Raw genomic sequence first — 24,012 nt, 5'->3', positions numbered from 1 at the left:
GCCACGTTTTTCTCTTCAAAATCCATCGGCTTACAATTATGATCCCAGACATATGGAGTATGTGATGCAGGTAGTAATTTTTTTTTTTTTGGGCAAGCCTACTAATAATCATACACAATTTTTATTAATTTTTTTTTGAAGGGATTGACGACTGAGGGCCTCGAAAATGTACTGTTAGATATTTTCAAAACGCCATCGATTTCTCGAAGGAGTGAACGCGAAAGATCTCCAGACGCCAACAATTAGGTCGTTCTTGGTTTCGGTGATCTGCTCGTATGTTGTGCTTGTATTATTATTTTTTTTGGTAGTGGTTACCCCATTTGCCTGTGCAATTGGATATTGAAGTGGAATTTGAGAATACCGCCGGGAAATTGAGAATACCCCCGGGTAATTTAAAATACCGCCGAGTAAGTTGAGAATACCGTCGGGAAAAATGAGAATACCGTCGAGAAAAATGTGAATACCGCCGAGTAAGTTGAGAATACCGTCGAGAAAAATGAGAATACCGCCGAGAAAAATGAGAATACCGTCGAGAAAAATGTGAATACCGCCGAGTAAGTTGAGAATACCGTCGAGAAAAATGAGAATACCGCCGAGTAAGTTGAGAATACCGTCGAGAAAAATGTGAAGAATTCGGATTTTCAGCCACACACATAAATGTGGTTAAAAGTAAGGTTATGTGTGGGTATAAATATTTACTTACACATAATGCAAATGTCAACATGTGTCACTATAAAAGTGTAGAGAAAGGTTTTTACCCACACATATATTTTTGTGTGGATAAATCTAATAATACTACCGACACATATAAGTGTCTCCTATGTGTAGATAAATATATTTTTATCATAATACAATGATGATGTGGAAATTACGCAGATGCTGATGTGGCATTGTACACGTGGCAATTTGTATGTGTGGGTAAATACCTAACTTATGTGTGGCTAAAACTTTCAAATTTTTTTAAATTTAATTTGTATTTCATATATATAAATATAAATTATATATTTATATATATATTAATTAATCTAATATAATCCTAATGAGGTAAAAATTCTTAAATTAAATATAGTATATACAACACATTAAAATATAACATGATAATATACAAACTTTTACTTTATCAATAATATCAAAGTAACACATTATTTATGTCACAATAACAAAAAAAATTACATAATAACGGTACACAATTGATCAAACACTACTAATTTCTACAAAGCTTTGTTGACGAAAAGTAATCCAACGCATTGGTTAACTGCATCTTGACATCTGGTTCAGCTATTCCTGTTAAGATAATAAAAATACAATATTATTCTATATACACAAACCCAAAATTAATAAAATAAAATTGTGCCAGTTAAACCGGAAAGAAATTAAACTTACGTTCAATTTTCTTGTCAAATCTCGTAGTGATAAAACCATTTGCCTTTATATTTGAGTTGGCCCTCAATTGCAAATGCTATTGAATGAAAAATCATATTAATAAATATAATTTCTAGAACTCTCGCAAATGTCACATGAACTGAAATTCCATACCTGATAAGCGAAAAGAATAGGAAGAGAGGATCAACAATCATCATTCTACACAAATCCTAACACAATTTTGAGAAAATCAACAAAGTAATATATGGGAGAACAAAGTAATATACTAGTAATATAATATCGATCCGCAGGAATTCGTGGCGTGCGGTGGCGCTAGGGTACAGAGCGGTGGGCGACGCTAGGGTGCTCAGCGGCGGGCGGCTTTCGATCCCTAGCTGCAAAAGGTGGAAGTGGAGATGGGATCCTGGCGTGAAATTCAAAGAGATTAGTAGTGGAAGCCATAGAGGACGTTTTGGTGGGGATGTGAAGTGGAGTAGTGGGAGTATTAACCGCAAGAAGTAGAGTAAAAGAAATACAAATTTGAGTTCATAAATGCTTTCATTTAGCTGATATATAGTAATTTTCGGTTATCTCAATTATTCATGATAATCATGCCAACTACCGAAATTCATTATCCAAAAGTTAAAAAAAAAATGATAACATTATTCTTCCAAATTAATTCTTCAATATTTCACCTTTTACGTAATTGAAACAATTAATAGTATTGTTTTCACTTTTCACGCCAATTGAGTTATAATAATAATAATAATAATAATAATAATAATAATAATAATAATAATAATAATAATAATAATAATAATAATAAAGGGATTAATAATAATACTAATAAATATAAATATAAAAAATTATTATCCGCACATATGCAATTGATAAGTATTTGTGGTTAACAAAAATTAATAGATTGTCACACCAAATATAAAAATCAACTTCATTAAATAAAATAAAACTTAAAAAAATTACCACCATACAAATGTTACAAATAATTTTCTACTACACATTTTAAATGTCAATAAATAATTAAAAGTTTCTAATTGATTCACCTACACATTTTCCAAAATATGTGTGGGTAATTATATGTGGGTAAAACATCAATTAAGATTTGTATATATAATTAATTAAAGTGAAAATAGAAATGTGGCTAAAAATATTTCCCCACGTTTCTTACATGTCAAGAATAAATAATGATAAAAATTCATTACCCACACATAAATAATTTATAATTATGTGTGGTTAATAATATTAATTAGTTTGCCACGTTGGCACAACAAATTCAAAGATAAATTTTATTACACATAAATAAAAATTAAAAATAACCGTAAAATAATAAATATCACGAAAATGTTTTTGCCACACATTTTAAATGTCAATAATTAATGAATTTTTTTTGTGTGAATTACCTACACATTTTGAAATTATGTGTGGCTAAACTGCCACACATTATTATGTGTGGGTAAAAAATGAGAATACCGTCGAGAAAAATGTGAATACCGCCGAATAAGTTGAGAATACCGTCGAGAAAAATGAGAATACCGCCGAGTAAGTTGAGAATACCGTCGAGAAAAATGAGAATACCGCCGAGTAAGTTGAGAATACCGTCGAGAAAAATGTGAATACCGCCGAGTAAGTTTAGAATACCGTCGAGAAAAATGAGAATACCGCCGAGTAAGTTGAGAATACCGTCGACAAAAAATGAGAATACCGCCGAGCAAGTTGAGAATACCGTCGAGAAAATTGTGAATACCGCCGAGTAAGTTGAGAATACCGTCGAGAAAAATGAGAATACCGCCGAGTAAGTTGAGAATACCGTCGAAAACATTAAAAATACCGTCGGGACAAATATTTGCTAACAAATTAGGCATCATTTATTATAATCTATATAACATCTTTATATTACAATATTTTTTTTATAAAAATATTTCAACATTCCTATTATATTAAAATTCATGATAAAAATAATTAAAAAAAATTGACAGTTAAAAAAATCATACTTCTTTAAAACTTTAAGGCAAAACACATTGTAAAGTCCTCATACTTTGATTTTTTATTTCATCGAGTCCTTTTGTTTTATTTGATCCGTATGCCTTTATATTATACTATTATTAGATCCTTTTTTAACAGATTCATTTGATCAATTAATTTTTTCCGTTAAATATATTCCACTTCATCAATTACTATTAAAGTAAATTCCACATCATACATCTTCTAAAACATAGAAAAAAAAACCCACAATTTAATAATAATTAATGAAGTGGAAAACTTAAATAATAATAATAATAAATAATAATAATTAATGAAGTGAAAAAAAAACCCACGTCAAGATTTGCATTAAATGTGACGATTATCAAATACTTTTCAAAAAGAAAGAATCCAAAAATTCAATACCACAAACCTCAAATTAAACGTCTACAATTACGGAAATATGGAAACTAAAGTTTCGTGCGAAAACAATATCATAAATTCTTTGGTTATTAAAGTGCCGTTAAAAAAAATTACCGGGAATGCGCGACCCTTCCATGAGAGCAAATAATACAACACAGACACAAGCTTAAAGGTAATGAGAAAACGGAATAAAAGGCAGATGAACTAAAGGCATTTACAAAACCAAGAAACTAATACGTGTCTAAATATTAGAGGTTAGCAAATATGTTTGTTCTAGAACCCATGCATAGCAAAACAACGAAACGGGAAAAGTGGTTTTGGGAAAAGGTGGTATCAAAGAGAAAGACACGTGTATGAATCTCAAGGAGGAGGCGTAGTACGCATGGGTGTAGCATAGACTCTTCCCCATTTTTAGTAGTAGGGTTCACACCATTCCACTCACATTTAAAGTGGGACCCTTACTCCACTACCAACTTCACTCACATTTTATTAAAACCCGTGCCGAAAGTAAAGTGGCATATTTTTGGTGGACGGATGGAGTATAAGCTAACCACATACTTTAATAGATTGGACAATTTTGAGTTGTTTGATCACGTAATCATTCAAATACTTAATCATATGTTCCCACCTCCAAAGAAAATAGAAAACTGCTGAAGACGCCAAATCAAATGTAGCATTAGACCATATACAAGGTCATCAAGTCACAAAAACAAAAGAAGACTCAGGGATTCAAGATAAGTTCAAAATTGAGCTCACAAATGCCATGGCTAAATTGAAATGATCATCCACCACCTCCAAGTTACCAACCAAGAATGAAGAAGCTATTAGGCACATCTTGGAAAAATATTGTGGCAAACTCACATTCTGCTACTTCAAATGGAATACGCATTGACATATAGTATTCTCAAATAGTGAAGATGGACAAGTATACAACAAGAAGCATATTGAGGATCACCTTCTTGGCATAACAAACAAATTTTATATTGCTGAATAAAGAGTTAATAAATCAAAGACCCCGGACAGATATCTCCAACTGTTCTATTCTTTTGGCTAAATCATGTTTCCCACAGTTCTTTAAGCCATCAGAAACCATATCAAAGCTTTGTGACATAGGTAGCAAATTTAACTCAGTCATCTCCACCAAATAATTGGCAGCCTCTACATATCTACCAGCGCGTCCACACATCTTTATCAGCATAGTATACACAGGACGGTTTGGAGGATGCCCTTTCACCTTCATATCAGCAAAAAAACTGAATGCATCATCAAATTGTCCCCTTCGGCAAAGAGCTTTCAGAATTGGAGCATACAAACTCGGAAATGGACGATGACCATCCTCGATGGACCTGTGAAGTATTCTGAAAGCCTCATCAACTTTTCCAATTTTTGAGGTCACAATTATCATAATCTTATACGTGCTTGTGTCGGGACAAAACCCCAATCCACAAACATCATGAAAAAGATCAACGCAGAAGTCAATCTGCCCAGAATTACATAGAGCTTCCGCCAAAGAATTGAACGTGCCTACATCTGGCACAAACCCTTCCTTGGTCATTTTCCTGACCAACCCCAAAGCTGATTCCAGATACCCTGCATTCAATAATCCATCTACCAGCAAATCCCGGCCGCGTACAGGAGGATTGAATCCCTTTTTACTCATCTCCTCCAAGAAATCTTGTGCCTCTCTCATCTTCCCCGCATAGCACCAAGCATTAACAAGAACTGAATAGGTCCTCTTATCAGGAATGGTCCCTTTTCTAATCATTCTCCTTATCAAAGCATAAGCCCCCTGGAAGTTCTTAACCTCACATAGGGCAAAGAGCAAGGAATTGTATACCTCAGTTGTCTGCGGACAATTGAAGTTTTTTAGCCCATTAAATAGGCCGACAGCTTGATCAATGAGACCATGCTTACCATATTGCTCAATAATGAAAGAGACAACCGATGGAGATATAGCAAAGCTCTGTGCTTTCATAGTTTCTGCTACCTTCCACATGGTCTCCCAATGGCGGTTCCGAGCTAAGATTTTGAGGAGCTCTTCAAACTCAAGTGTGGTAGGCTCATAATTTGGGTGATTTGTCCTTGCCCAATTGAAGAAGCGAAAAGATTCAACCCCGCAGTTGCAGCAGCTGCGGAAGACCCGATAAACTAGCTCTGAGTTTACAATCTTTGATATGTGCATCTTGTTGAGTGTGCGCTCCATGTATATATCACGTCGCACAATGTTGGATATGTGGTGAATCGTAGCAAAGTAGTCATCGTTGGGCAAGCCTCTACTACCTGTACCACCATCACTGTTACAAAATAAACTGGTTCCGCTGGTCAAGGTACGAATACAAGTCGATGCGCTCGTGCCAGGGATGAGGGCAGAGAATTTACGAATCACAAGCATTCGAATCTCTATCACAGCTTATGAGTAGAGGAGGACCTTCGGTGATGCCTCACTATTAAGTAAGCAGAGACGGCTCTATCTATCTGGAGCCTCAATAGCAGAGCTACAAATTATGAACAAAATCAATAAATACACAATTAGTCTGATTAGCTCATCCGCGGTACTGCAAATCTCAAAATGCAGTAAGCAATTTGCTCCATTGGTACTGCAAATCGCATCCGATTTTTGCCTTTTTCGTCAGGTTTTCAACAGTAGATTCGCGTATTTGCGTTTCTACTGTTCCAAACGCAAACAGCTTTTTCAATTTCTGAAATATTGCATTCAAGTCCCAAATCTCTGTGTATTTTGGAAAAAATAGAGAAGAGAAATACCGTAATGAGGAAGAAGAATCCTTGGAGGAGATATCAGTGAAGAAGAAGCTTTGGCGTGGCGGTTCTGAGAAATGAGAGTAAAGAAGAAAGCGGCGAGGCGTTCTGACTGTTTTTCGGATACAGTTCGATCCTTCCTTCTACGCCCAAACCTCCATTTGTGGAAAGCCTGGCTTCCGGATTTTTTTTAATTATTTGTATTTTATAGTTTTGGGCTTTAAATTAATTGTTGGACTTAATTATTTTGGGCTTTAAATTAATTGTTGTATTTTTATTTCTATTATTGTATATTTTTGGATATGGAATATATGTTTTGGACTGTTAATTTTATTTCATGTGGGTTTTATATTTTTGAGCTATTAATTTGATTTATTGTATTGATAATTTATTTTATTTCATTTTGAGTTTTTATCTTGGATTAATACAAATTTTAACTAATAGTGTAAATTTTGACACTAAATTATATCTTGTCTTCTTTATTTATTTAGATAATTAGATATAGTCTATGATATATTGTAATAGGGGGCCGCTCCAATGAGACCCCCTAATTTTAGTGAGATCTAGGGCATGATCCGGTGCGCTTATTTTATCAATCCTATGGTTGATATTGTATCTGGAGGGAGATTTTTTTTTGCAGTGTTCGAATCCTGGAGGGAGCAGAATATTTTAAATTTTGTTATTCATCAGTATATATTGCATTGTTCATCAGTATATACTACCTTTTTCATCAGTATATATGTCTTATTCATTACCAATTTTTTAAATTTTATTTTTCATCAGTATATACGTCTTGTTCATTACTATTATATATTTTATTCATTGTCCTCATGTTACACGAAAAATAAGGGATCTCACTGGAGCGCGCCCATATTGTAATAATAGTTATAAATTTTAATGCTGCATATTCAAACGGAAAAGAAAGACTTAGTCAAAAGCTTAAAGATAAAAGAAGTGGTTGACGGACTTAGTCATCAAATTTACTTTGACACCAAGCACTAACCATCACTCACCTTCTTCTCCTCACTTTCTCATAGGGCTATAAACGAGTCGAATACTAGCAGGCTCGAGCTCGGCTCGTTTAAATATTCGGGTGTTCGAGCTCGGCTCGAGCTCGATTCAAGTTTTTATCTTGTTGATCGAGTTCGGCTCGTCATCCACTTACCAAGCTTGAGCTCGGCTCGGGTGATGCTCGATAATGTCCAATTCGAGCTTGAGTTCGAGCTCGACTCGTTAGATATTAGTATATATGATGTTCAAGCTCGAATTCGCTATAAATTTAGAAAAAGTTTCTTAATAAATGTGTTACTCGAGCTCGAGTTCGACTCGTTTAAGGCTCGTGCACTAACTCGATTGAAGGCTCGACTGAAGGTTCGTGAACAAACTCGCAAATATGTTCGTGAACAATCGAATTTGAACATTCTTGCGAGCTCAACGAGCCGAGCACTGTCAGGCTCGAGCTCCGAACGAACTTTTTTCGAGCCGAATTTCGAATAGCTTGCGAGTAGCTCTGTTCATTTACAGACTTTATCAGCAATACCATAATTAATTGTATGACAATAACCTTTTCAAAAAAAAAAAAAAAAATCGTATGACAATAACAATAAATCATATATGTCGTTGCTGCATGCTACAAAATGACTCGATACATATACATTCTATAATTTACATTATCATGATATTGTTTCTTAAAAATAATTAAATATAAATGTAGTCTCAAATGGCACTGTTGAAGAGAGATGAGTAGTTGATGGTGAAGCTCATATCTTGAACTACGCCTTCAAATTCATAAACACAATGTCACTAAAATGTGCAATCGAGCTAGACATGCATAAAGAAAGGTAAAGAGAAAGGGAAAGAAAACATAAAGTTTCAAGGGCAGAAAATCAATTCATATGGGCAAAAGCACAAACATCTAGTTGTGAATAAATAATGTTTGGTTTTAACAATTTGAATATTGTATAACAATTGGAAGTACAGAAAAGATTCCTGAAGGCTAAAGCATATGTTGGTCCAAGTTGTAGTCTTGTAGATATTATTAAAAGTATTGTTATTGTTATTATACTTGTAATATTGCTGAGGCAGGCTGGTCCACCTAAACTAGGTGGGCTATTCTTGACCCGCCACAATGATGTCCACCGTCAGCCCTTTTAACATAACTTTCAACTCTCAAGTTCTCAACCTTGTTATTGTGGTAATTTCATTTGATTTAGGTTGAATATTTATTGGCAGAGAAAAGTTGATGGTTTTGGGGCACTGAGCCCAATATTGGGCCAAAGCGCGTCAAGAGCCCACCGATTGGGCCCAAAAGTGTTGAAGAACAAGAATCCGAGGCGACAACATTCTAGAAGAACGCAATATGCTTTATGCTCAGGTTAAAGCGGGAAAACTTATTTTAAATAATAAATTATTGGTGTGTAATTGAGACCTCAATCACAGCCGCCTTCAAAGCCACAAGTACCATGTTTTCCCACAACACATTAATGGCGTTTTCAAGCTCAGAGAACGTGATCTCAATAAAAATTCATTTCCTTCCTAGGATACCCAAAAAAGAACACTTTTCTTCTAACTCGGATTCCATCAGCCCACGAGATTAAAATACACAAACAATTTGCCCATCTATTTTGGCAGAAATATTTATCTTAAAAATCGATGAAATGCTCAGAGTTACATCTATCGATGAAATGAAACAGAATTCTCAAGAGAAATCGCCAGCCTACACTTGCTGTTTTCCACAAACAATTCTGGAAACTAGAAAAAAGAAAATCTGTGAAATTGTAGTAAATCCAAAGGAATAATATAAGCAAAAGGCCATTTACATAACTCGATGAGCACTTCTCATTCTTATTAAGTCTGTTGAATAAATTACAACATATACACCGCCTATATGTCGTATCTACACCATGAGATCCACACATGTACATACAAAGTAGAGACAAGCCGCCCCAATTCTTCAATGGAAAGAGTTGAAGACAGAATCCAATCAGATCATCCAAACAGCAACCAACAATTGCTCCTCTACAAAAAAATAAAAATGACTCTTCAATTCTCGGAAAATAGATCTCCATCAGCGAAGAGGGCGACTGAAATGTCGGCCAGATTCTTCACACTCAATCTCTGCCGTGGAGCCCTCGACTGTTTTGGAGCATTTGGGGCTTCCATCTCCATCAATTCATCCAAACTCTTAAATCCCACCGTCTTCCTCGGCGTGCTGTACGCAAAATGGGATTGTTTCGCTATTACACTCTGTTTCAAGCAAAAATTACACTAATTAGCAACTCCACATCATAAATCTTGAAACATACCATATCAACTGTTTGCAGCAATGGGAAAACTTACCGCTTCTCTAATCGCCTTAGACACAAAAAACAGCCTTTTCAAATCGTCATGCTCCACACCACACAGTATCCTAATCTGCAGAGCAATCTCATTTAGCAAAACAGCTTAATCAAATTTGACCAACAGTTACAAAACAGAGAAAATCGAATACTAACCAGTATTTCTTGAGGCAAGTCCTCGAGCGCAGATTTCTCTCCCCAAAATATGGAATCTTGAGGGCACCGTCTCTTCAGACTGACACAATCATCATCATCCCCAAATTCCATACCGTGACTCGACAAAAAAACCCTTTTCCTCCCAAATGAAGTGCTCCTCACCAGCCCCATTCCGTACCCTTCATCCGAATCCCCAAACGCCATTTTCCACGAATCTACACTCCAAGATCTGATTCCTAACACTTAGCCTTACCAGAATCCCACCAATTAACCTACTACCAAGTAACCCAGCAAATGAATACCGATAGAAAATCTCAACTTTGAGCCTCAAATCTACTCAACTATGGAGACGAATATATGCTTGTACAAGTAGAACCCAAACTTAATAGACAGTAAATGGAGATTGACGTAACGGCTTACTGAACAAGGAAACAAAAACCGTCTTCCAACTATCTTCTATATATATATAATCTTCACACAATCTGCGAGTATGACGCCCACTTTACAAAATGTCTAGTTTTTTTTCACCCCAAAATAGGTCGATTACAGAAATCCTCTCTCAAAAGCGGTTATAAATATCTGAGTTTTATGGTTTTACTAGAAAGTACTCGAGGTTCCGACGACTCCAGTGTATATAGCAAGCAGGAAAACTAGCCGTTGGGCTGGGACACGTGGTGGTTCTCGATAGGCTGGATGAGCAACATGGGGTGGTTCTGGTGATGTGGCAGAGAATGGTCGGTCTTAGTCGGCTGGCGATAGGTTTGAAGAAGACGTGTTGTGTTGTGTTGTGTTGGATTTTGCTATAATTACTGGGACTGTGCGCTTTCAAAGACATAGTGCAACCCGATGTTGACACGTGGACTCGGGAACGTTCGCGATTGGTGGGTTGACCAGTATTCTAATTTGGTGGCTCAAATGAACCGTGTGACGGCTAGTTACAGTTTCCAATTTCCATCCACACGCTTTGGTTAATGATTTCAGGAAAGTGAAATTACGATTTGGGCCACCAGCAGCTATGGGCTGTTCTGTTCCTCGCCATACCCTCAGCATCAGGTGTAAAGCTAGCTAGACATACGATTTAAAAAGAATATTGCAGTAGTATTATTCTCCCATTAAAAAGCAATTGCTTAATTGAAAAGTTATACTATTACAGACTATTTTTCGTAACCAAATCCACTCAGAACATTGTATATTGTTAAAATTTCTTCATTAATTACTTGTAAATGTATCATGTCAGCTAGATATTAGCAATATATTGTATGGAATATTCTCCCTTTTGTGTCAAACATATAATGCAAATATATTAATAAAATCATTCTTTTTACGTCATTGTATCAGTATACCAAATATATGTCGACAACTAATATTATAATTTCATATTTAATACTTTATTATATTAGAAATTAGAAATGCCAACTCGTATTTAATACTAAAGAATTATTTAAAATATGTTATATGGTACTTTAAGCATATAGGTTTTTTTTCATATATTCTTTACGAACTTTTCCACTAATCCTTCATACAATTATTCTGCAACTATTGCATAGTACAATAATTTTCAATGAATCCTGTAACATTATCCTCATTGGTGACTTTATTATCAAAGTTATGTACAAATGACAAAAATTAAAAAATAAAAATTACAAAATATTTACTCCTTTCATTTCCAAATAATTTCCTGCTTTTTCATTTTGGGTCATTCCCCAAATAGCTTTCTATCCATTTTGGGACACTACCCCATTATTAATAATATTTTATATATTACTCCCTCCGTCTCAACGAAAACGGTGCGCTTTTTTTTGGCACGAGATTTAAGGAGAATAAGATTGTAATGTAAAAATGTGTAAATGTATGTGAGGCCACATTGTTTGTAGTGTAAAATTATTACCAAAAGAGGAAATGCACCACTTTCGTTGGAACGGTTAAAAAAAAAATACGCAATGCTTTCGTTGGGACGGATGGAGTACTATTTTCATATTTTTCATCATTTTCAATATATTCAACAACTTAATCTTAAAACTCGCACTTCTCCATCCTAAAAATTTATGTAAAGGATGGAGGGAGTATAAAACACACTTATTTGTGTGACTTTGAACTGTCAGCCAACCCAATGTCATGAGAATGGCACCGCCATTGTATCGTCTTCCATTCCAGAAAATGTTTTTAAAATTTTTATTTCTATATGTATATGTTTATCATTTTGTTATGTGAAATAGTATTTTCCTCAAACCAGACAAACCGACAAATATGAAAATAATTAGAACGTGGACACATAATCAACTCTATCCATACGTGTTATTAAATCACATAGTCTATTTATATTGTTTACCAAACAAGTATGAAGCACCTGTCCCCCTTTTTTTGTGTGGCTGATGAAGCACCTGTCCTTGACTATTATATTGTGTGCGAATGTATAGTATTACATGTTGTGTAAGGTCTAATTAGTCTCTCACACATGTGTGATTACTTAACTATATATTTTCTCCATTTCACTATAGTAATTTATATTACATTTTTACATATATCAAGATTTAGTTCTAAGGGAGCGACGCACCATAGTTTTGTTTATTAAGAAAATACAATTAATAGATAGTTTTTAGAAATGTAATTATTTTACTTTATCCTTATTTATTGTCTTACATATATTATTTTCGCAAACACTAATTAAATAAGATTTTTTAGTAAAAAGTAATGTAATTTAAATTTAAAAAGTTGACTATATATAGTTTGGGAAATCCCAAAAACAATAGAGGACTATTAGTCTATCAAAATGGGATGGAAAGAGTATAATATAGCCCTTTATTTGTTATTACAGTTGGGAGGATTTAACGAATATCGACAGCAAACAGTTTGAGGATTATCATAATTTTAAAAAATTATTCAATAGAGTGTTCTATTGCAAATTAATGTTTCCTCTTATATTTTTGTTGATACTCAGGAATTAATTTTTTCTGCACATCAGATCAAAGTCATCAAACTTATACGAAATAAAATGTTAGAAATGTAATTGACTCAAACAAAAACGAAAGGATTATGCTAGAAAACGTAACGGTCATGCATCCAAAAAAATATCAATAAAAAGATCTTATATCATCAAAATTCCTAATTAAATATTCAATTTCTTCCACAAATTTTTCGTTTAAGTAGATTGACCAACAATAGGCATAAAATGGGGTAGGTGAGTCAAACATGTCAACGCTGCCACTAGGATTGTGTGCTTAGTGGGCTATATCATGATTCATGACCCAATTTAAAGCTGGTCAAGAGTAATTTATTTTTATTTTGTTTAATTAATGGCCATTTTGACTAAATATTAATCGTCATCTTGTTTAACTAAGGATGACATACTCTAATGATAGCAATAAAATATTCACAATACCAAGTATGATAATTTCAAACGTTTATTAAACTGTTTTTTTTTTAAGATAGTGATAAAAATAAGTGGACCATAATATTAGAGGCCCAGCAAAGCACTTTCTCTTTCATTGGCGCCAAGAAGTTCAAATAAGTCGTTCAATGTTTCCTTTTGTTGGATCCGATTAATTTATTTATTAATTGGCTCAATTGACGGACGGCATTCCTTTTCGTTACTAAACTTTTTTTTCTTCTTTAGAATTCAAACCAATTTAACCTTTCAAATACGAATGAAGTATTAACTTCCACAATTAGATGAAAAAAAAAAGTTAGTCTATGTTGAATGCAAATTGTGTTTTAAAGGTTCTTTTAAATGTACTATATAGTAGTAATGCTTTTTTTGCGAGAATATTTCTTTATATATATAAGTGCAAACTCCTGTATGTAAACAACGAGATTTTGTTCTCCCAAGTCAAAAATATTTATAATACTTTTATATGATAATATTTTTTATATATTACAATAATTTTTTAAACATATAGATCATATAAAGATCTATTATGCAAATTGATTATAGTTACTAAAGTATAGGAAAATTTTATTTGAACTGCTCTCTAAATTTATATATTTGTAATGAAATTTAGTTATTTATTTATATTGTTACGACGAACAATTTCTCGGCATTGCTTATGTAAATAGAAAGCCCCTCATAATTTGAATTCTTATTCATATTGCTAATTGTCGATACTCATTTAAATTAAACAAGCTGAGGTTGGGAGTTGGACACGTTGTGAGGCTGCGTAAATTAAGGTATGCCAAACCCATGATTTTTTTCATATATTTTTTTCGAGATGTACATTTTCTATTTCTCTTATTAAACACGTGTTCTAGTAGTATGACTTCACTGAACCTTTTTTCAATGGAATGTTCAAGAACCCTTTGGAAGATCTCAACGAACACGTATATATAGTCTTCAAAATTTAGAGGAATCGGTTTAAACCAAAATCATCTACGGTAAATAAATATTTCACGCTATATAGGTAATGATTTTTCTGAAAGTTGTGTATATCAACAAAGACATTTTTATAAACCACTAGCTAGTAGCTACACGTTTATCATTAGATAATGAATAAACAACTATATATATATAAAACCTATATATCTTAATAAATTAGCGTTTTCCATATATAATAATCATCATTTCAAGTAGGTAGTGACCATTAACACAACCTGGTAAATAAACAACATAAAAATCTATACTGAAAAAGGGGAACTAAAAGACCAAAAGAAAAAGCACAACATTCCTCAATATTGTGCAAATGTTATAACCTCGATAAATATAATTATATATAGACTTCGATTATGCCATTCAATGTTATAACCTCTGCGCTGGTTACATTAAAATGGTGCTTCTTGCTTTCCGAATGACCAAACTTTCTATCTACTTTATTGTAAAACAAATAAAAAAAATGCAAAGAAGTATGTATATATCAAACTCGACAGAAGTCATTGAAACAACGACATAGAAAAATGGTTTGACGTGAAGCTAATCGAGTCGCTTATATTCTAAAAAATATACTAGACATTGTATAATTTGATTTTGAAAATAACAAAATTTGCACAGAAAATGGAAAAAACAGAAAACAGGTAAGGATTATCAGTAATACATCAGACACCTCTCAAATGTTGAGGCATTATTGTATTCTTATCTGCACGATAGTTATACATTTCGATTTTTGCATTTGATATTATCCCCCAACGCAGGTTTTCTGGGCTATAGTTTGTAGAAAAATAATGAATTCTGGCTTTCACAAGAATTAAACGATTCAAATTTATAGCATTTTTAAGGAAAAATCTTGCCATATGCATTGGCAGCTCCCTCATTGTAAACCCTTTTATTTTCACATATTTCAAGAATGGGAATGTAGCCTGGCATGCAGTTACATAACTCTTTCCATAATTGTCCCAATAAAGGCTAGTAGCAAAGGCATCTCGTCCAAGCTGCCAAAAACAAAAGAGATCAGTGAAAAATTATCATCTCTTTAAGAAATAAAAAGGAAAAAATTAAAATTAATTGTAAACATACATCAATGAAAAGTTTCTCAATTGATGGGCATTTCTTGATGAAAATAGCGACATCCGAAGGATTCAAGAAACTCTCCGGTGCTACAACCAAGTGAAATTCCTTTAACCTTCGTAGCAAGAATTCCATTTTCTTGTATTCATTCTTCTCAAATCTAGCACACAGTCCCTGAAAACAAACAAAAATTAAAAATAAAAGGAAAATTATATCACTACAAAACCACCGTTTGTTTCCACGTAATTTTTTTCTTTGTGGTAACTTGGTAACACAAAACATCTACATCTGTCCATACTCCTTATATTCGTTTACATCTGACCGTACTCCTTATATTCGTCATCGCTCAATAAATTATGAAATTAATTTTATATTAGATGTGACCTCAAATATTCTAGATAGGATCCAATGTCCCACTATTCGCTTTTTTGCCGCAGAATTCCACTACACAAAATCTCCTGTACACCCGCATGATAGTGTCATTTAGTGTTAGTGTCATTTTGAGATAGTGTTATTTACATAATATGAAAGTGTCATTTGTAAGACAAAATAATGTTAGTGTCATCTAGTGTTAATATCATTTAACACCCGAGTGTACAGGAGACCACCTCATTCCACTATTATATTTATTATTACAATAATATTTTTATAAAATTAATTTTTGGCGCATAAATACACCAATTTTAGACCAATTTTGATTTTTAACATGAACTTTAATAAGTCTCAAAAAATATATCAACTTATTGATTGTAATAATTTTAACTTTTTTTTAGAGAGATTGTAATAATTTTAACATGAATTCTATTTACTTTCATAGATGCAATTCGAGACGAGCCAAAATAAATGTCTTACAATTTAATATAATCCGACAATTCAAATTTGTGTTAAAAATACTACTCCCTCCGTCCACCAATTCAAGGCCTACTTGCCTTTTTGGTCCGTCCACAAAAACAAGGCCTACCTATTTTTAGTAAGTTTTTATTCATTATTTAATCAAAAAAGTCAAAGATTCTTTACAAAAAAGTGGGATCCTTTCTCCACTCAACTAATAAAAATACACTTTTTCTTAAAAAGTGGGACCATTTCTCCACTAAACTAATAAAAATACATTTTTTTCTTAAAACCCGTGTTTTTTCATATAGGCCTTTAATTGGTGGACGGAGGGAGTATAATTCAATTTGTTCAGAAGAGCATTCTGGCATGCCAAGTAAGCTTTAATTTGGCCCTAAATAAAATTCGTGTTAAAATTACTACAATCAATAAGTTGATGTATTTTTTTGACACTTTTTAAAGTTCATGTTAAAAATCAAAACTGGTCCAAATTTGATGTATTTATGCATCAATAACTCAATTTTTTTTTATATAATATTATGAATTACACTTAATTTTTACTTCAAAAATTGAATTTCAATAAATTTATATACACTAACTTTGAACTTATCAACTCTAATAGTGAAATATTAATTAATAAAAATAAAATTAAATGATGAAAAATAATTATATAGTTTAATTAGATGAACTAAACTCTAGTTAAGTACAAGATTAAACTAAAGTATACAAAATTAAAAAATTAAAGTGAGACACCCAATTTGGTAAACTGAATCTCAACTATAAATATTTGGCCCTAATTTAAATATACTTTATTAACAACAATAATAATAATAGAAATATATATACATACACAATCTGCTCAAAAGATTGTAACTAATACTCCCTCCTTTAACGAAAAGTATGATATTTTTGTTATTTTTTATGTCTATTAAAAGTATGTATGTGTGTGTTGGCCAAGCATTGAGGTGTAAATGTCCAAGGCCAAAGGTCTAGGGTTCGAGTCCCCTATGGCGCGATCTTTAAATTTCTTTATTTAATACTGTAAGTTTATCAAAAAAAAAATATCTATTCAAAGTATAAGTAATTTTCTTTTTTAAAACATGATCCCACGTTTAACTTAGAAGGACGAGTGGAGTAATAAGAGCTTGTATAATTAGTAGAGAAATGAAATGAAGAATACCTCAAGAAAAATGGTGGTAACTGTAAAAATCTGGACAAACGCAAGGCGTTCCACCATTTGACGATGTGAAGGCGAAAGGCGGTGAAATCCTCTAGGGTGCGCAACGTCGAGAACCACATCGCTCAAACACTGCATCTCGCACCCAAATCTCAACTCCATGATTTTGCCGTGGTAGTGAAATCTCCGAAGACAAGGCGAGTCTATCTCGATTGAATGCACATCACAACAATCCTTCACCACCAACACCTCAAACCCTAATTTACCAATTGCCCTAACACTGTACACCAAACTGCACCGCACCAGTCGCAAAACCCTCAGCGACACGCAGTTGCGGAAAATGGAGTCCGTCACCATCGGCGGCGCCATCACGTTCTGTAACGTCATCTCCCTCAAATGGCGCAGCCCGTTGGAGTTCAACGGCAGGTGGAGCTCGCAGTTCACCAGCTTCAATGTCTTTAGGGTTTCGACATCTACGAGATCGTAGTTGAGTGAGAGCTTTTCGTGCGTTTGAGTGAGGTTGAGCTCCAGCTCCTTTATCCCGAGACGGATGGCTTTGCCGACCCAGAAACTGATGAGGTTGCCCTCATCACTTGCGTCGTACTGCAATTTCAGTCTGTCTGCGCAAATGCTTGAATGATTGTTGAAGAAATTGTCGACCATGTTTCTGTATTCGTCTCGAGACAGATTCTTGGCTACATCGCTGTCGAAAGAGAGGTCCCGGCAGAATTTCCAGGAATTTCTGAATCTTTTTGATACAATACAGAGGCTGCACAGCTTTTTGAATGGAAGAAATGAGAAAATCTTCTCGATAACATCTTCAGGCATGTCACTTATTGGTTTCGTTTTTTTGTTGGGAGAGAATGGAACAAGAGCCATTGTGATTTGGCAAACAATTTTGATAATGCATAATAGTGATGAATCAAGGGAGTTTATATAGTTTTTTTTTTTGTTTTTGTTTTTGAAGAATTGAGGAAAATGATAGAAAAAAACAAAGATAAGGGATGTGAGTTGTCTGGATCTTGATTATCTAGAGACAAAATTTCCAGATAGATTTCAAGCAAAATGGATCAATAACATTTAGTAGTGTTTCTTTTTTTTATTGCAATTTCCCTATGTTGTCTCTACTGTAGTAGTATGATTTATCAGCATTATGTAATTTCATTGTGATCTGACTGTGTATGTTTGAATTGTGAACCCTGAATTTCTAAATTCCAGATTAGTAGTATAGCAGAATTAACATAATTTGGCCTAAAATGGGAAGATGGTAATTAACATAATTAATCTGAATCTGTACCCCAAATAATGCAGCGTCTATTAAGGAATTCCACCAAGTTAACAAAAAAACTTATACTAATATTTAATTTTATTATATTCATAATATTATTTTATTCCTGATTAACAAGGCTATATACAATTCAACAAGTTATTGTCTCGGAATTTGGTAGCATTTCCTAATTTCTTCAGAATAGCTATAACCAATACACTAAATGTCGCAAAATTTAGTAGAAAATACTATTAATTGGTTATTAAATTCTTAGATACATATATTATATTTGTTGTCGTCTTCTTTCTGTTTCTCACTTGTAATAAGACCATCATCCAAAAAATTTAAACTAAGACCACGATAACAATTGAAGGAAATTACATTAAATTAAGCAGCGCTGAGAAGGAATTCTAGCGCAGGTTTATACCAAATTTTGGTGTTTTTGTTTTTTCATTTACTAAGGCGAACAAGTTTTTGTCAAAGAATTTGGTAGAGCACTCCTCATCTTGAAAATAGCTATAATCTGATCTGGAATCTTCCTTATTCAAAATAATGGATTTCTGCTCATATCTAACGGAGATGAATTGGTAACTTCTGGAAACTGGTTAAATTTCGGTGACAAGGTTTGCATAAACAAGGAGGAAAAGAGATGAGAGAATATAAGATGGAAGAGAGAGTAGTTCATCTTATAAAGAAATTGCAAAATAGCAGACAATACTCTCGTTTGAAATTTAATCCTTTTGCTATTGTTATGCATAAAAGTTAAGCGACTGATTTTAAATTAAAAAATCATCAAGCAATAACAGCAAACACTACTAGATCTTTTTTTTTCTTCCCAATTAATAAACAAAAATTCGAGAATAACCTTATATGTTACTGTAAAGTTATATGAAGCAACTACAAGCTTCCATTGGTCAAGCAATAAAAGATCAATTTGCAACATCACCAACACCTTCAACTGCATCGCCGCCTCCAGAAGAATAAAAGCTCCATATCGACACACAATTTTCATCACCTAAACATAACAAGTCACTCATATTAATTTAGTTGTAAAAACAGTGAAAAGAAGCGAATACATTGAAATATGATGGTCGGAAAATGTAGATTATAGAAAGAAGATGATACTGTTACAACTTTAGCATCAATCATAATCATCAAGAGCTATATTACCACTCAAACTGTTATCCTCTGCAGAGTCATCAAGATCTATATATCGGCGGTGTCCTGATGAAGTGGCTGCCATCGGTAGAAATGGGTGGAAACCAAATCCGTTTACAGTGTCTGAACGATGCAGAGAGATTGAAGATATTATTAACTAATACAAAAAATGAAATATAAGTTTGTGATCAAGCAGACAGGTATAAAGAGGAGGATGAGTGAACCTAGTGCCGCTTGAAAGCTTGATACCCACTCCCCGGTCTGAAGATCATAGATATGCACCAGACCATCCTTTAAAAGAGAGTTTGGACAAAATTAGAGACTTAACTGCTGTTGAATTGAATGCCTGAAAAGATTACTGGTAGCTAAAAAGGTACCTGACCACCAGTTCCAAGATATCGACCAAGAGGCTCAATATCAAATTGTATTCTCTGATTGGTGCTTTCAGATGATCGATATAGTCTTACCAAATACAGAAGAAAAGTTAGTAACAATTGGATCCTAATGCTTTAACAAGGCCCACACTTCTTATATAACTATTGCAGAGGAGAAATTAGCATTTGGCAAGCAACTAAGAAAAAATAATTCAAGACTAGTCCAACAGGAGAACTTATGAGATTGATAATGAACATAGCTAGCTTTTTATGCAGTCAAATGCCCAATTCCCATATGAGGTTTTAGAGAGGAGCAAGAAACCTACTTGTAGACAATATCAACAGTTTTGCGAATATCCCAGCATAGAATATAAGGATCCTGCAAGATATTTGAAAGAACATCCATGAAAGGCCCGTCTAATTTTGCATTAGTATGCTGTCAAAAGAGGAGCAGTTGGACTCTACCTTCCGTCCCCCAGAGTACAAATAGTTTCCATCCTTAGAAAACTGAACCTGGCAGATACATTCTTTGAATGATTAACCACTTCTAGAAACTCAAGAAAACATGAACCCACAGAAGGCAACTCTACCAACTTACTTGTGTAACCCCACCTTCTTGGCCATGCAACACATACAGCAGTTCCATATTGTCTTCTCTGTATATAGCAGTAGTCTGGTTGTAGGAGCCCGCAGCCAGCATACCAGAAGAAGTGGGGGAAAAAGCAATAGAAGATATAATACCTGACCATAAGAAGAAAGAAGCTCGGGAAGATTAGATCCCACTAAAAACAAATAAATTAATGCATTAACACCACATAGATACTACTCGATTGAACACAAATAGATCACAACAAATAACTTATCAAATACTTGAGCTTATATAATGATTTAAAAGTTTACAGATTTAGGGTCAATCCAAAGTTGGTGGAATTCATTCCAAAGCCCCATTAATCTATAAATTAGATAAAATCACCTGATTGGCCTTCTTTGTTTCCTAAAACAGTCGAGTGTTGTTCAAAATCTCTCCCTGGGCGATGAACCTCAAAAATTCTGATAGCTTTATTGTATCCAGCAAATATCCTGATCAGAATAATATAATATCTTCAAAAGTAATATCTTCAAATATACAAAATAGCTACATGTGTGAAAAACAGAAGTTCCTGAAAGACATAGGACTATCATAAGGCAAAGACTTAAAACCAAAAAAGACAGATCTGGATTCAGGGGCAAAGAAAAAAACAGACATGATCAGAAATTATCAAGCACGCGTCAATAAATCTAGATGATAATCTACTTAATCACAAGATACTCTGTAGAAAAAATACCCAAATAACTTGTGAACAATTACTTAAAATAAAATAAACTATCAAAGAAGATTTTGGAAATCAAGCTTATACTATGTATCCTATTTTCTTATAGGGAAATGGAAGTTTCAACAAATTTAGCAACATAATAATTAGCTAATGTCTAAGTATCAAAAATCTGCATCAAACATCATATTGAAGAAGACAAACAATACAAACAAAGACAATTGCAGCATGAATACAAAAGCAGGGCAAGTGTAGAATATCAATACAAATGCCATTACTAGTGATTCAATTGGTATTACACATTACACCTTTTAGTTAGTGCTTACTTGTTTCCACCAGGGTTAAAGCCAATTGAAAAGGCTGCAGTAATTTCATCCATGGCATCATAGGCACGATATGTGCAGCGTAGCTGAAATTTACAATTCGACAATACTTGTTAATTGTTACCCGCCCGCAAACTTACACAAAGAAGCATACAAATAGAGCGCTCACAAACTCTGATAAAGAACACAAACGAATATGCAAGAATATATAACCACTAGATAACACCTGTCCAGAATTTGCATCCCAGAGATGAATAGGATGGTCCCGAGTAGATGTTGCGAATACACATAGATCTGGATCTGGAATACCAAACTGGCAATATAGTAAATGACACTTTCAAAACTATAATATAATGGAACAACAAAATCATGTCATGAAGATGTACTTGAAGCAGACATGTATGGGTACCAGCAATAGTCATATGCAGATTCTCCTTCACTCACAACAACATTTGGCTCGTATGAATCTGCAAGTAAGCTGAATGCATTAGGGAGGTTTGCCCATGAAATACAAAATCCTTGCATTGAAAGATGGCTGAAGGGGCAGGCAAGAGAAAGTGAGCTCCATCATTAAATATCCAAAAGTACAACAAATTTGTGAAATTGAACTCAAGTAAAACTTCTACAAGAAACAATAAATAAATAAATAAACAGCCTCTATAATTTTGAAATCCCATTACGCTGACTCAGCACTTAGGATACATCCGTTCTCCATAAACCATAAATTAGAAACCCTCTCAATTATAAGATTTTACATGGCCAAAGTTATTAGTTTAAAGCCGTTTGACTGTCTGTATCAGGCAATGCTTTGCATAGAGATAAATCAACAATCCTGTCGATCAAAAAATGGTCGGGCTTAAAACTTGACTACCAACATTATTTACGTAATAGGAAAATCATAACTTCCCATAAAAGAACCAGCTATTCCCGATGTTAGTCTGGTTAGGAGTAAACAGAACAAAAAGTTACTGAAATTCTTCTAAAACAATACCAGCATAACGTCAGAAATTTCTAAAGTTCAAGATTATCACACTACCAGAATCAGGCGTGCACGTAGGAGCATCAGGACCTCCAATGTCATTATAAGGCCTAACAAAGAAGAAAGAAGAAAAGGAACACAACTCAGTAGCTTTCCAAAGACAAACAGAAAATATAGATGTCCAGGAATTCAACGATATTAGTCAATAGGCTTACAAACTGAAAACTCGGAGTGTATTGTCCTCATTACAGGTCAGGAAGCACGAACCGTCCGGCGACCTACCATTAGAAACCATACAGTGCCCCAAGGAAATGATAAGTGCGAAACAGCAAGGGTTTATCCCAATTCGACGAATATACAAAGTTTTGGAAGGAGAATTACCATTTGACGCCTTTGAGAAAATTGTTAGGGTTCGATTCGTTAGTTCTGAACTGCTGGAAGAAATGGTAGGTTTTGTATGGAGCGACGTCATACTGAACCGTCGGCCAGTTGCTGACGCCGTCTTCGACGAACTCCGAACTAGGAGGCACGCCGTCTTCGGCAGACTCCGAACTAAGACGCGTCTGCTCCGCCGCTTCGTCAGCCATTAATAATCCTCCGCCGCCGCAAAATGCCGCTGCTCTCCGAAACACGTCGCCGTCAATAGGCACTGGGAGATTTTGCAGATTGGGCCTACTGGAGATTTCTAGCCTAAGTATGGTACAGCCAACGGCCCAATGATGGATGGAGGCAAATTTTAGGTCCAAAATTAAATTAACCACTGTACGCTCGCCACCGCCGCGACACAAATGTATTGATACCATGTAATGGAATGGAGGTGGGAATGGAATGTTGATTCGTACATTTATTTCATTCCATTCTTTGGTATGTTCTTTTTGTAGGAATCACCATTTTATTTGGAATCATCATTATGGTCATTCCTTCCATCTATTATGGTATTAGCCCATTTCATTTCATTTTAAATCATCTAAGGGGGGTTTATTCGTTCAGAATTTTAATAGATTTCTCTAGACTTTTAAAATCTGGGTGTATTCGTTCAAGACTTTTAAAAGTCTATAAAAATTCAGAGGTATTGTTTCAGACTTTTAAAAATCGATGAAAATCTAGAGGTATTTAAAAATCTATGGATTTTAAAATTGGACTGATTTT

General features: G+C 34.1%; 4 protein-coding genes and 1 long non-coding RNA gene across 7 annotated transcripts; all 5 read right to left on the bottom strand.

Moving 5' to 3' along the window:
- Positions 1-1,156: 1,156 nt before the first annotated feature.
- LOC130985663 (uncharacterized) lies at positions 1,157-1,901 on the bottom strand. The gene is made up of 3 exons (XR_009089045.1): positions 1,537-1,901; positions 1,384-1,459; positions 1,157-1,284 (listed from the first exon to the last, which is right to left on the bottom strand). It is a non-coding gene; the product is annotated as an uncharacterized LOC130985663 (long non-coding RNA).
- A 2,820-nt stretch (positions 1,902-4,721) lies between these two features.
- On the bottom strand, positions 4,722-6,713 carry LOC130985662 (pentatricopeptide repeat-containing protein At5g18390, mitochondrial-like). Of its 2 annotated transcripts, none has more exons than XM_057908739.1 (2): positions 6,526-6,713; positions 4,722-6,430 (listed from the first exon to the last, which is right to left on the bottom strand). In XM_057908739.1, exon 2 carries the CDS (start codon positions 6,152-6,154, stop codon positions 4,769-4,771), a length of 1,386 nt encoding a protein of 461 aa, XP_057764722.1. In that variant the 5' UTR covers positions 6,155-6,430; positions 6,526-6,713; the 3' UTR covers positions 4,722-4,768. The 2 variants fall into 2 exon arrangements, with proteins under 2 accessions (XP_057764722.1, XP_057764721.1); XM_057908738.1 differs by having other exon boundaries at positions 4,722-6,257.
- A 2,620-nt stretch (positions 6,714-9,333) lies between these two features.
- LOC130985661 (F-box protein At1g61340-like) lies at positions 9,334-10,947 on the bottom strand. Its single transcript, XM_057908737.1, has 3 exons — positions 10,014-10,947; positions 9,859-9,933; positions 9,334-9,765 (listed from the first exon to the last, which is right to left on the bottom strand). The coding sequence occupies exons 1-3, from the start codon at positions 10,215-10,217 to the stop codon at positions 9,562-9,564; spliced, it is 483 nt and encodes a 160-aa protein (XP_057764720.1). The 5' UTR covers positions 10,218-10,947; the 3' UTR covers positions 9,334-9,561.
- A 4,088-nt stretch (positions 10,948-15,035) lies between these two features.
- On the bottom strand, positions 15,036-18,331 carry LOC131025468 (putative FBD-associated F-box protein At1g61330). The gene is made up of 3 exons (XM_057955264.1): positions 17,456-18,331; positions 15,454-15,618; positions 15,036-15,368 (listed from the first exon to the last, which is right to left on the bottom strand). The coding sequence occupies exons 1-3, from the start codon at positions 18,329-18,331 to the stop codon at positions 15,036-15,038; spliced, it is 1,374 nt and encodes a 457-aa protein (XP_057811247.1).
- Positions 18,332-19,058: 727 nt separating this feature from the next.
- Positions 19,059-23,650, bottom strand: LOC130985660 (uncharacterized). 2 transcript variants are annotated; one of them, XR_009089044.1, is made up of 15 exons: positions 23,245-23,650; positions 23,079-23,141; positions 22,921-22,973; positions 22,271-22,351; positions 22,111-22,184; positions 21,888-21,970; positions 21,225-21,331; positions 20,850-20,992; positions 20,717-20,764; positions 20,578-20,630; positions 20,255-20,339; positions 20,102-20,168; positions 19,890-20,000; positions 19,585-19,734; positions 19,059-19,320 (listed from the first exon to the last, which is right to left on the bottom strand). XR_009089044.1 is itself a non-coding variant. In XM_057908735.1 (14 exons), exons 1-14 carry the CDS (start codon positions 23,448-23,450, stop codon positions 19,649-19,651), a joined length of 1,260 nt encoding a protein of 419 aa, XP_057764718.1. In that variant the 5' UTR covers positions 23,451-23,650; the 3' UTR covers positions 19,520-19,648. The 2 variants fall into 2 exon arrangements, 1 of the variants encoding a protein (XP_057764718.1); XM_057908735.1 differs by lacking the exon at positions 19,059-19,320 and having other exon boundaries at positions 19,520-19,734.
- Between the last annotated feature and the right edge of the window lie 362 nt (positions 23,651-24,012).

Source organism: Salvia miltiorrhiza, chromosome 5 (assembly GCF_028751815.1).
Source record: "Salvia miltiorrhiza cultivar Shanhuang (shh) chromosome 5, IMPLAD_Smil_shh, whole genome shotgun sequence".
In the NCBI taxonomy this organism is placed as follows: domain Eukaryota; kingdom Viridiplantae; phylum Streptophyta; class Magnoliopsida; order Lamiales; family Lamiaceae; genus Salvia; species Salvia miltiorrhiza.
Note: the sequence above shows the minus strand (reverse complement) of the source record. Positions and strands in the feature narration are given on the sequence as shown.

Excerpts from the sequence above, each read along its gene's own strand:
- LOC130985662 (XM_057908739.1), bottom strand. The coding sequence starts at position 6,154 with ATGCTTGTGATTCGTAAATTCTCTGCCCTCATCCCTGGCACGAGCGCA.
- LOC130985661 (XM_057908737.1), bottom strand. The coding sequence starts at position 10,217 with ATGGCGTTTGGGGATTCGGATGAAGGGTACGGAATGGGGCTGGTGAGG. Across the intron at positions 9,934-10,013 it reads ACTTGCCTCAAGAAATACTG|ATTAGGATACTGTGTGGTGT; the intron begins GTTAGTATTCGA and ends ATTGCTCTGCAG. Across the intron at positions 9,766-9,858 it reads CTAAGGCGATTAGAGAAGCG|AGTGTAATAGCGAAACAATC; the intron begins GTAAGTTTTCCC and ends TGCTTGAAACAG.
- LOC131025468 (XM_057955264.1), bottom strand. The coding sequence starts at position 18,331 with ATGGCTCTTGTTCCATTCTCTCCCAACAAAAAAACGAAACCAATAAGT. Across the intron at positions 15,619-17,455 it reads TTACCACCATTTTTCTTGAG|GGACTGTGTGCTAGATTTGA; the intron begins GTATTCTTCATT and ends GTTTGTTTTCAG. Across the intron at positions 15,369-15,453 it reads TTGAGAAACTTTTCATTGAT|CTTGGACGAGATGCCTTTGC; the intron begins GTATGTTTACAA and ends TGTTTTTGGCAG.
- LOC130985660 (XM_057908735.1), bottom strand. The coding sequence starts at position 23,450 with ATGGCTGACGAAGCGGCGGAGCAGACGCGTCTTAGTTCGGAGTCTGCC. Across the intron at positions 23,142-23,244 it reads TTTCTCAAAGGCGTCAAATG|GTCGCCGGACGGTTCGTGCT; the intron begins GTAATTCTCCTT and ends TTCTAATGGTAG. Across the intron at positions 21,332-21,887 it reads TTTAACCCTGGTGGAAACAA|GATATTTGCTGGATACAATA; the intron begins GTAAGCACTAAC and ends TATTCTGATCAG.